The 11585-nt window shown below is 44.0% G+C and overlaps 1 protein-coding gene across 1 annotated transcript; it reads left to right on the top strand.

Moving 5' to 3' along the window:
• The first annotated feature begins 5976 nt into the window (after positions 1–5976).
• Id4 (inhibitor of DNA binding 4, HLH protein) lies at positions 5977–7720 on the top strand. The gene is made up of 3 exons (XM_004640154.2): positions 5977–6772; positions 7041–7099; positions 7628–7720. Exons 1-2 carry the CDS (start codon positions 6344–6346, stop codon positions 7083–7085), a joined length of 474 nt encoding a protein of 157 aa, XP_004640211.1. The 5' UTR covers positions 5977–6343; the 3' UTR covers positions 7086–7099; positions 7628–7720.
• Positions 7721–11585: the final 3865 nt, after the last annotated feature.

Here is an 11585-nt window from a genome sequence, read left to right as displayed (position 1 = left end):
TCAATGTCTTTCCTCTGTGTAGTTAAAATGCATTTAACTATGATTTTTCTATGTTTCAGGATCATTTTATATCTATTTAGAGGGAAGGAAAATCTAAAACTCCATTCGGTTTTTTTAATTTTTATTTTTTAATCCATTTATTTGGGTGACTATAACAGTAGTTTATGCTATGGATAGCACAGTTCTTAGTGAAGACTTCACTTGTGATAGTAACTTGGGAAAGACAGAATACAGAGTATAAATCAATGTGTATCAATGTCTACTGGAGTCAATTTTAAGTAGCAAGAATAACAATTCTTGTCTTGAATTACTTAAGCATAAAGATGAACTAAAACAAGTACTTGATATCTTTGGCATCTTCATGCCTCTTTTATCTATCACGAGCCCACTTTGACGATGGCATAAACATCAGAGTATATTGAGGAGTATCCAATATGTACAAGCACAGTACTCTATTACATATTTACTGCCTTCCCCCTGGGACTTTCAAAGCAGTTAATTCTCACTCTATCCCTGTGAATCCTCCTTTCGTGAGATGGGAGCTTACACAGATTGAGCCACAGAATTTTAGGGAGAAAAATATGCTGCCCATCAGAAAAATCTGCTTCCTATCCTAGAAGAGGTAATATAAGATATTGCATCCTATTAGAGTATTCATCTTTTTTTCCAAAGGAAAGAATGGGGGAAAATGGTAGACCATCTGAATTTGGATGATGTGGATCCTTATCTTTTCTATACATTTGGTGTTTGCCCAAAGCTGGCTGTAAAATTTGGGGTAATCAAGTCAGCAGAGACTACAACTGAACTAAAGAACAGAGGCCAGGATGCAGATCATGGGTTTAGTGGTTTGAGAAAAAAAATTCCAAATGATTAAATTGGGTCCTACTTGGAGCCTTAAATTCAATTCACACTAGAACAGTCTGATACAAGGAGGAGTGACTGTAGCTTTTAGTGTTGTCCATGTTCAGCAAGTTCTGGGTAAGATAATAATCGGTAGCCATGATGCTGACATATTAAATCAATATATTTATTGTACCTGCTTTGGCGGTATCTTGTTACCATCCAGTTAATACTCTGATATGTGACCCACAGCAATAGGATACACAGTGAAAAATACATCTCATGTCATTTGCATGCCCTTCACAGCCCTCAAAGAAAGTAAATACTTATTTCTCCTGAGTAAATACTTAGGCATAGAATGAATGGATCATATGACATGTCTATATTTAACTTCAAGAAACTTTACAAAATTCATACGGAAATGCAGTATACCCAGGCTAATCAAAAGGCAGAACCAAACTAGATCAGTAATCCAACACTATCTGATCTCAAGACTTACTATAAAGCTATAATACTTCAGTCAGTGTGGTCACAGCATAAAAACACACAGAGCAGTGGAAACAGAACTCAGAGGTGAGAAAGAAAACTACAAATGCACACAGCCAATTTTTGGCAAAAATGCAAAGGCAATCCCATGAAGAAAGAATAGTCTTTTCAACAAAGGTTACTGGTATAATTGAATTAAAATATGTAAAAAATACTAACTTCAATCATATCTGGTATCATATGCACACCAAAACCCTCAAAATAAATCATAGACTAACTCATACAGAAAACAAGGACTAGCTACATAACTCATGGGATTTAATAGAAAATAGAAATGCAGATACCCTTCTTCAACAATTATTAAGTATTTCATGCTGGCAGCAGAAGAGCACAGCACCTAGTGCAGAGCCCTTCTGTGTGCAGCACGCTGCATATAAATGCAGAAGATTTGGCCCACAAAAACAACCTGCCTAAGAAGGATGAAACTCCTGGAAGAAGACATGGGAGAATATCTTTGTTATGTTGGCTTACACAGGATTTCTTAGGTGAATACAATACCAAAAGCATGATCCATAAAAGCACAATTTGATAGATTGGACTGCATAAAATTAACGAGGTCTCAAAAGAAGAAATTAAGTGAATGAAAGGCAGTGATTGAACAATAATATTTGCCCCAAAATGACAATAAACTTTAATGCTGTTATATACCAGACACTGTCTTAAGGAATTCATACAATGATCTATGAGACGATATAGTAATGTTTGCCTGTGTGTATACATTGCATAAACATCTTGTAAATTAGATAGAATTTTTATTTTCACTTCAAATACAAAAAACACACAGGTATTTAAGAATCTAATGTAATGATATAGAAGCAGTAAGCAATGAAACAAAAATTGAAGCCCAGGCTGTTTGACTTCTTGATCCATGCCCTCTCCTAAGGTAAAAACAAATGCTGATTCTTTCTTCCTTTTTTCTTTTTTAAATCTGTCTTAACAAACAAGGCCCTTTTAAAGGTCAGTTGCAGGGCTGGAGAGATAGCTCAGAAGCCTAAGTGCAAGGTCCTGAATTCAATCCCTAGTTCCAAAAATAATAAAGAAAGAAATGTCAATTGCTTCTCAAACAGACTCTCTTTTTAAATCTCAAATTAAGCACTTTTGATGGCCCATCTACCTTGTCACGTTCAATATGTAACATCCTCTTCCCATAATGCCTTTTCTAAGGCAGAGCAAACCAAGAGGTTATCAGTGTTCCGGGGACCAGAAGCAGCAATCCAAAGGTAACACAAGTAATTTTGTAATGCGTGCTGCCTGATAAAGCAGCCTTGAGCTAGAACTGCCACACTGCCCAACTTGTTCTTTTGGAGCAAAAGATGTTGCCGCTGCAGCACGTACTGGTTTCTTCTGCCCTAAAAGAATTCATGTGGCTCCTCCAGTGACCACTCACATTCAGAGAGTAGCCAAGGCATGGAAACACATATTTTTCTGAGTGTCTACGCCCACCCACTATTTCCTGGCAGGCTTTAGAAAACGAAGTATCAAGTCCTAAAAAGGCATTTGGGCTGAATAGCACAATATGCTTGGATACCCTTGGTCCATGTAAACACAGGGCGATTGTGAAATCTAAGAGCCAGAGTGCTGTGGCTCAGCAAGGGTCTGCTGGGCATTTAGAGTGCCGCCAGGGATGGTGCCACGGATCACTTTGTCTGGAGGCACATAAGATACAGGACCCTGGTCTCCAGGGCTTCCTAGCAACTCTCCTACGAGTGTTTCATCCCACTTTCCCTTGGATGTAATTTTCGAGCGTCTCTAACACGTCCATGGCAATAAGCTTTGGACTAGTCCGTCTCATTTTTATAAATGTGAACAAAGCACTCTGATGTAAAAGCAAGAGTCACCCGCAAGCTAAATTTCTTTCTTTGCACAGTAGAAATAATGTAGCTTGCAAGGTTTATTCAAAATCTAGCCACTGCGGAATAAATTTCTGTTTTCAACTATCAGTGCCAGGAGTCTTTTGTGACTTCAGCTTTGACGTCATATAAACGTCTATGTCTAAGAACACAAAAACATACATTGTACAGCAGCTGCTACGCTCTACTTTCAGCAGCCGAAACCACAGGATCGTATTCCTTATTCCCACTGTATGATATTTTGTATAACACTTTACATTTTTAAATCTCTTCCAACTTTCAAAACCAGGAACAGGATAACTACTTCCACCTACTGTGTAGGCAGAATTTTGGAGATCACAGTTTTTCCTCGGTGCCCATGACCAGGTGGCTGAGGTGCATTCCTTTGGACCCCCTCTCCCCATAGTATCTTGACCTTTCTAATTTTAAGCCAATCACTCTGAGAGAACACCCCCACCACACCCCCACCACACAACTTTGGCATTTGGCATTTCCCACACCAGGGTGTGGCTCTTGGAAGCTTTGACAAAATCCAGAAGGATGGATATGGTTGCACATTTGTGTCACGTATTTAAAAATTAAATTTTCCTTCAAGGCAAGTTAGGACGTATAAGATTTTGAAACGTGAATCTGTCCTGGTTATATTAACATAGTTAAATCTCACAAAAGAGGAAAACATTGAGTTTCTCCTTTGGAAACAGTTTTTAGACTTTACATGAGAGAAAATCAATAGCACTAAACATCTGTACATAAATCCATTTATCATTATCATCTCTGGGGACAAAACTGTCTCTAAGATAACCCACTGGGATTTGAACCTCAAACTTTCCACCCAAACTCACACTATTCTCCCTGTGTACATTTATATTACTCTCAAAATGCATAAAATTAAGCCTGTCTTTAAAAGAAGAGCCACCTTTGGGGTTTTATAATTCTGATTTTCTTGATAAGTTTGCCTGGACACCATGTATGCAACAAGAAAATGGACTGGTATTTTCTAAATAATTGTTTCTAAATAATTATTAAGGCAGTGACCTGTGAGGATTAAAGGGAAGGAATATTATTGCGTCTGCCTGTGAAACCAGCGGTATGTTGCTCCTCGTCTCCTCAGGAAAAAGGAATGTGCTCAGGGGATACTAGTGCAATCATCCGACCCACTCGGCTACACAGGATGCCTGCCTGGCGCATGCATTTCAGTTGTGGCAGAGCAGGAGAAAAGGCAGTCCCTACAGAGGGAACCCTTGAGGCAGTGAGGTCCACGTCTCTTTCGCTCAATTATCAATGGAAACGAAAGCACTAATCCACGTGATATACTGAAAGAAGAGAATTCTGCCGTGAATTCTTCTTCGAGGGTGCCTAAAGGTGGGAGGGTCGAGCAGGATAAGCGCTGAAATTTCATTTCCCTGTTGCCTGAGAGCTCTTAAGCTCATTTCTCATCTAAAAGGGCCCGCTTATTTCTTGACGGGTACACAAAACGACCCACCAGAGTTCCTTGTGCAGTTTTATATGAACCCCGAAGGACGGCTCTTCAGTTAGAAATCTAAGAGACGCTTTGTTGCAGGAGCGGGAGACGGGATTCTCATTTAAATACCACCTCACTTAAAGCGGGGTGCACTGACTAAGACGTGAAGCTGTGCCTGAATGTCTTAAATTAAGTTACAGGTATGAATTTTACATGGAACAGATGAATATTATGTGTCATGGTGGAATTTTAAATACTCCGTGTCCATGCATTTTTAAATCTTTGCTTGCTGTCATTTATGTACAATTCCATTTCTTCAGCCCAATTTTGCATCTAGATGCGTAAAAGGAAAACCTGCCACGGTTTTGGTTTATTTACATGTCCCTTCACCATAAAGAAAAAAAAAATACTGCATTCGATTCTACATTCTTTTTTTCTAAGCTTTCGAGAAGAAGAAGAAGAAGAAGAAGAAGAAGAAGAAGAAGAAGAAGAAGAAGAAGAAGAAGAAGAAGAAGGAGAAAGAGAGAGAGAAAGAAAGAAAGAAAGAAAGAAAGAAAGAGAAAGAAAGAAAGAAAGAAAGAAAGAAAGAAAGAAAGAAAGAAAGAAAGAAAGAAAGAAAGAGGAAAGACTACATATGCCATCCCATCCTTATGGTTTCCGCAATTGTGAAAAGGCTAATAATAAAGCCGAGGGGGAAATGGGAGAAGGAACGCGCCTCCTGGAACAGCCAGTCATTTTTAAGGCGCAGATCCGGGCATGGAGCGAGTCGGGGTCCTGGGCGTCGGGATAGAGGCGCGGGGCAGCAGCGGCGAGGAGGGCCCAGCGCCCCCCGGCAGCTAGGCCGGAGGAGAGAATCGCGGCGCGCATTCCCGCAGTTCTCCGCAGGAACTTCTCGCTTCTCCCTTCCCCAGGGCACACACTAGCCTGGCCCGGCTCCCACCCAGCTCTCCTTTCTCAGAGCTCCGACCCCTGCCGTTGACGGAATGGGGTGCCCTTCCCATTGGTCTGAGCGGCGTTCCCCGAGGTAACACTGCCCTCCTGATTGGCTGGCCACTCCCGACCCCCGCCCATCCTTGCACTCGGGTGGCCCTGCTCCCGCCTCCCAGCACCGCCCGGAGCCCCCGCCCTCGCCACCTCCCTCCGCGCACGCCCGCGCGCCCAGCCCCGCTCCGCTGTAGGGCTCCGCAGGCGCGGAGAGCCGGCCCGCGCGCTGGCCCCGCCCCCGCGCGCGGCTCTATAAATATAGCTGCGCGGCCGGCCGAGCGCGGAGTGGAGGAGGCGCGGTGGGGACCTGGTACGGAGCGGGCGGGTCTCGGGCTAGAGGGGCGCGCTACAGCGATCCCGCGGAGTCTGCGCTCCTGAAGGAGTGACTCGGGGACCTGGGTGGGCCACTTTTCCCACCCCTGGTGGTTTTGATTTTTGCCTTTTGGTTGGGGCCAGGTGTGGGCCACTGAGCAGAGACCTCCCGCAGAACCCGGGCGACCCTCCTGTCAGTGGGCGAGCAGCTCGCGGTCGCCGGGAACGCCGCGGTACCCCAAGCGCGCGGGCAGGGGGAGTGCAGCCGGCCGCGGGTAGGAGCCGGAGCGTGCCTGCCCGCTTCGCTCGCCGCGGCGGATCCGCTCGCGCAGGGCGCAGAGCGCGCGCGATGAAGGCAGTGAGCCCGGTGCGCCCCTCGGGCCGCAAGGCGCCGTCGGGCTGCGGCGGCGGGGAGCTGGCGCTGCGCTGCCTGGCCGAGCACGGCCACAACCTGGGCGGCTCCGCGGCGGCCGCGGCAGCGCGCTGCAAGGCGGCCGAGGCGGCGGCCGACGAGCCGGCGCTGTGCCTGCAGTGCGATATGAACGACTGCTACAGCCGCCTGCGGAGGCTGGTGCCCACCATCCCGCCCAACAAAAAAGTCAGCAAAGTGGAGATCCTGCAGCACGTTATCGACTACATCCTGGACCTGCAGCTCGCGCTGGAGACGCACCCGGCTCTGCTCAGACAGCCGCCTCCGCCCGCGCCTCCGCACCTCCCGGCGGGGACCTGTCCGGCCGCGCCACCGCGGACCCCGCTCACAGCGCTCAACACCGACCCGGTGAGAGGTCCCGCGCGGCTGAGGCGGGCCGAGGGCTCCCTTCCTCCTCTCGGGCCAGAGTGACAGCCCCTCCTTCCCTCCTCCCGGCGGTGGGCACGCGGGGGTGTGGAGGGCGCGTGGGGCGGGACCCGGGCCGTGCGCCCCCAGCCTCCTGGCTGTCGGAGGGTACCCCCCGCCGTGCCCCCGGCTGCTGACGAGGTGGGGCGTCAGCGCTCCCTCCGGGTTCCCGAGCTTGCTAACCTCTCCCCCGCGTTGGTTGCTGTTACAGGCCGGTGCGGTGAACAAGCAGGGCGACAGCATTCTGTGCCGCTGAGCCGCACGGTCCAGGTGAGCGCGCGTTTCGCGGTCGCCAGGCGCCCCTCCCCGGGGGCTTCCGGTGCCAAGCGCCGCCGCGTTCTTTGCCCCCAGCATTTCTGAGTGTAAACTCCCGAGTTCGTGGACACCTTCTTTCACGCTGCCACCCGGCGAGCGAGTGAACCCGGGCTTCGCTTTCGAACTCCGCTGCACTAGGGGGAGAAGGGGCAGCGTTCGCCCGTGCCTCACTGGGTGGGCGGGGGTCGCGCCCTGTCTCCTTGCGCCCCTGTAGGATGGCGCCTGGTGGCCCGGGGAGCTGCCCGGCTCTGTCCTCGCACAGTCTGACACCCACAAAGGGAACGCACAGTGGGCCCCTTCGCCTTGCTTCCCCGGCCACCTCGGCCTCCCGGGTGCCTGGCGCGGGCGCGGGCTGCGGGTGTTGTCTGACCCGGTGGTTTGTTTTGGGTTGTTGATCAAGCATGTCTTGAGTTTGATCGGTGGCGCCAGTTAGTCTGCAGCGAGAAGGTTCACACACCCCCTCTATTCATTCCCCTTCCACAGGTGTGCGGCCGCCTGAGCCCGAGCCAGGAGCTCTAGAGAGGGAGGGGGAAGAGCAGACGGTAGAGGAAAGCCACCGGAGGAAAGGAAAAAAAATCAGAAAATCTAGAAACCTTTTCACTCATCATTCCAAGAGAGAGGGAGAGGAAAAACAAACAAACAAAAAACAACTCTCTTTCTTTTTTTTTTTTTTTTTTATGTTCTTATACTTTCTACGTCCGTATTCTCTTTTGTCTCTTCATTTATAACCGCTGTGAATTGTACATTTCTGTGTTTTCTGGAGGTGCAGTTAAACTTTCAAGCTTGAGTGTGACAGGACTGATAAATAGAAGATCAAGAGTAAATCTGACTTTAGAAGGCTACTTTGTGACTGAGGAGCGCAATTTTTGTTTTGAAGCTTTACTAATATACCCCAGAGCATTGTAGATAATTTTTTTTACATCTATTGTTTAAAATAGATGATTATAACGGGGTGGGGAACTTTTCTCTGCAAGAATGTTACATATTGTATAGATAACTGAGTGACGTTTCATACCATGTATATATAGAGAGATGTTCTATAAGTGTGAGAAAGTATATGCTTTAATAGACTACTGTAATTATAAGATATTTTTAATTAAATATTTTTTGTAAATATTATGTGTGTGTTTTTTTTAATCTCTGGGAATATTTCTTTTGGAAAATGATTTTTCAGCTCAATTGCAGAGCTGTTGATATCGTGAATGTCTTTTCTGTTTGACCTTGCTTTTAATTTGCTTTTGTTTTGCCCAGCCTAAACTTAGAAATAACAGTGGTAGGTAGTGGTCTTGCCTGAAAGCATGAGATGTTTAATCACAAATAAACTTGTTTGAGTCCACGCAAATGTGTTTTCTTTAACCTAGATTGGAATCTCTGTATTTGAAGTGTGTAATTGTTGAAAATATACCTTATCATCAGTTTTTAAGTACAGGGTTTTATAGTGTAATATATAGTGTTTGGGGTTTTTTGTTTTGTTTTTTAACTGAGGTCAAAATGGATTCTGAATGACTTTGCAAACAGAAGGGGCAAATGCTTGGATCCTTAAGGAGTTTACAAAATCTGCTGTTTTATCAGAGTGAAAAAAATTGTCACTCTTCCAGTTTACACTAAAGCATAATGTCACAAAGTTTCATATCTGTACAGATTATTTAAATCATACAAATGAAAAATGTTCTCTGCTTGCTACCAAAGGACAAACTCTTGGAAATGAACATTTTCTGCTTTCCTTCCTCCAAAGAATATTAATTAATAGGCAACAGTGGGAGAAAAGAAGGCATAATGGCGAACCCTTCAAGCAGGGATGAAAGTCGATCTTCAAACATTAAGTAGACCAAAAATTCTGATGACCGCATCTAGATTATTTTTTTATGAAAATGATTTTCACTATAGCTACGTCAGTTACCGCTAAGCTACTGTCAATCTCTTGTGATGTGTAACTTTTACATGTGAGAATTAAAGTAGATTTATCTGTCTTGTACTGTGACTTCTGGTCTCATTTCTTCAAAACCTTAAAACATTTTTTAAGGACCCTTCTCAAGAAAGGTAATACTAGCTAGGTTAGATAGGACCCTCAGGGTTTGTGAGCATTATACAGTGAATGAGATGGGTCCTCTACACACCAGCTAGATGGAATTTTTAAAGTAAGGGAATTAAGTCGGATTTAATTGGGTGCTTTCTAAATACTCAGCTGTGTGTGTAACGTGTTCTGTTTGGTTTTTAGGAGGAAAGGATTTGTTTCAGATTATACAAGAATAAAAGTATTATAGACCCAAGGGACTTTTTATGAGGTCAAAGTCAAATATTTGAATATGAAATATCATAGTCCCTAGTAGTCAGCTGAAGTGGCAAGTCTCAACAGATATGAACGGAATGAATGCACTAGGTTAAGATCCATCAAAACATTTAAAATCTGTCCTGCTTCCGTCATATTTTCCTCTCAGCTCTGATATTTTACTGGCCTTGGGTTTTGAGAATTTGTTCTATCTGATGTTGAACCTCACAAGTTGAAGCGCTGCTTATTTAAATGAGATTTGTGTTTATTTTAGATATTCTTCATTCTTGTCACATATCAAGAGGAAAACACTAGAACACTGCTGGAATTCCAAATCTGGAGAATTCTAACGACTGCATTCTTTGTTATTAAAAAGGGCACAATTCTTCCTTTTTATCTGGCAGTTTAATTTCAGTAGGAAGCATATCACGTGGGCACTGTTAGCCGGGACGTGCATTTGTCACGCCTGACCGCTGAACCCTACCTAAGCCTTTGAGCAGAGTTTAAAACTTACACTGGTGGGCTCTGAACCTCAAAACAAGCCAGTAGATATTTTTGGTTTTTGAAGATAAATGTTGCTCCTTAGTTAAATTTGTATTTGAGGCGTGAAAAATCACTGAAAGAGACACTAGTTTTAGAGAGTTGACATTTTCCCCTTGGCCACTCAAGCAGCATTTTATGTTTCTAAAGAAACAAAGTTAGTGTTTATTTTTTAAAAAATTAAACACTTGTCTATGATAGTACATTCTAGTAACTAGATGACAAGAACATTTTCTTTTATTCTAGTTATTTAAGTATTTAGTTTCACAAAGCAAAATCTTCTGATTCCTCTCATTTAATTTGTAGGGTTTCACCGCATAGGCACAACCAAAGACTAAGGTTCCTTTAAATCCCCACAAGGAAAACGGAAAATAATTATCCTGCACAGTGGATATTATTTATAATGTGGTTATAAGATTCCTGACATCGCATGTTAAAAGAAGAGAAAAAAGTAACTTTTCATTTTGAACGAGTACCATACTTTGATATTGTATAAATCCTACTCAAGTTTGCTGTGAAGCTTTAACTGCATTTTTAAAAGTTTTTGAATTTTCGGCCCCCAAAATCTGTTGTATTAGATGTTTTAGATAACAATAAATCTGCACTGAGCAAAAGGTTCCGAAGTTTGTGGTTTTTAATTGACTTTTACTGAGTTATGCAATTTTTAGTTTTCAGGAATGGGTCTCCTGATGGATCTCCTCAGTTTTTTACAGTGTTTCTTATCATGTGGTGAAATGTGGCTTAGAAATGGTGCTATGAACAGAAAGGAAATTAGCTGAATGGATAACGCTTCTGAACTCCAGTGTCTCTTGCGACAGGAAGCAATGATCCCAAAGAAGGCAGCAGGATGATGTCCAGGGAAAGCCGGACTTTTTTTTTTTTTTAAGTACATAAAGGAGACAGAATTATTTCACAGTAGTGCAGAGCCAAATAAAACTGGCTTTCCCTTTCTGGTTGGCACACTTTAATTATATACACGTTGATCAGCCTGGATAGCCCTTGGGTCTTAGGGCCAAACCCTAAACCCTCCAGTTAGGAGGAAGGAAAACCTTCCCCTTGCTGCTCTGTGAGTCCAGGAAATTAATTTTCCCACCTCAGGATGAATTTTAATAGGGCTGCCCTCAGTAGGTATTCTTTAGACCCAGATGATTTCTTGCAATTATAACCCATGACATTTTGCTAAAATATTCACTTTATTAATTAAAACCGTTGCCCACCAGGTTTTTCGGATTGTACTGTTACTTATAGCTAGCTCTACCTGGTGCACTGATTCAGCTGATACCTTCAAAGATGAAGAAAACTATTACCAAAAAAACCAACTTCCCCCTCCACCCCACAGGAGACAAGCTGCAGTCAGGTGGATGGAATTGAAAGTGCTCTGGATTTTGAATGAAATCCATAAAAGCATTTTATGTTCAAAAGCCTGTCACACTTATTCACATTTCAGCTTCTTCTAGAAAATTTCACCCGTGCTAAAACAAAGGTCTAAACGGCATTGCAAAGACTTTTTGTACACTCTCCAAAGCAGAGCAGCTCAGCAGTGAGGCTGCTAAAGTTGGTTTCATCACTGGTAAGAGTCTGCATAGTAAATTCACACATGCAAGACGAAGGAGAGCTGTAAAAATGGAAGTT

This window comes from Octodon degus, unplaced genomic scaffold (assembly GCF_000260255.1).
Source record: "Octodon degus isolate 3935 unplaced genomic scaffold, OctDeg1.0 scaffold00119, whole genome shotgun sequence".
Taxonomy (NCBI): domain Eukaryota; kingdom Metazoa; phylum Chordata; class Mammalia; order Rodentia; family Octodontidae; genus Octodon; species Octodon degus.
This window is presented reverse-complemented; position numbering and strand designations above follow the sequence as displayed.

Excerpts from the sequence above, each read along its gene's own strand:
- Id4 (XM_004640154.2), top strand. The coding sequence starts at position 6,344 with ATGAAGGCAGTGAGCCCGGTGCGCCCCTCGGGCCGCAAGGCGCCGTCG. Across the intron at positions 6,773-7,040 it reads CAGCGCTCAACACCGACCCG|GCCGGTGCGGTGAACAAGCA; the intron begins GTGAGAGGTCCC and ends TTGCTGTTACAG.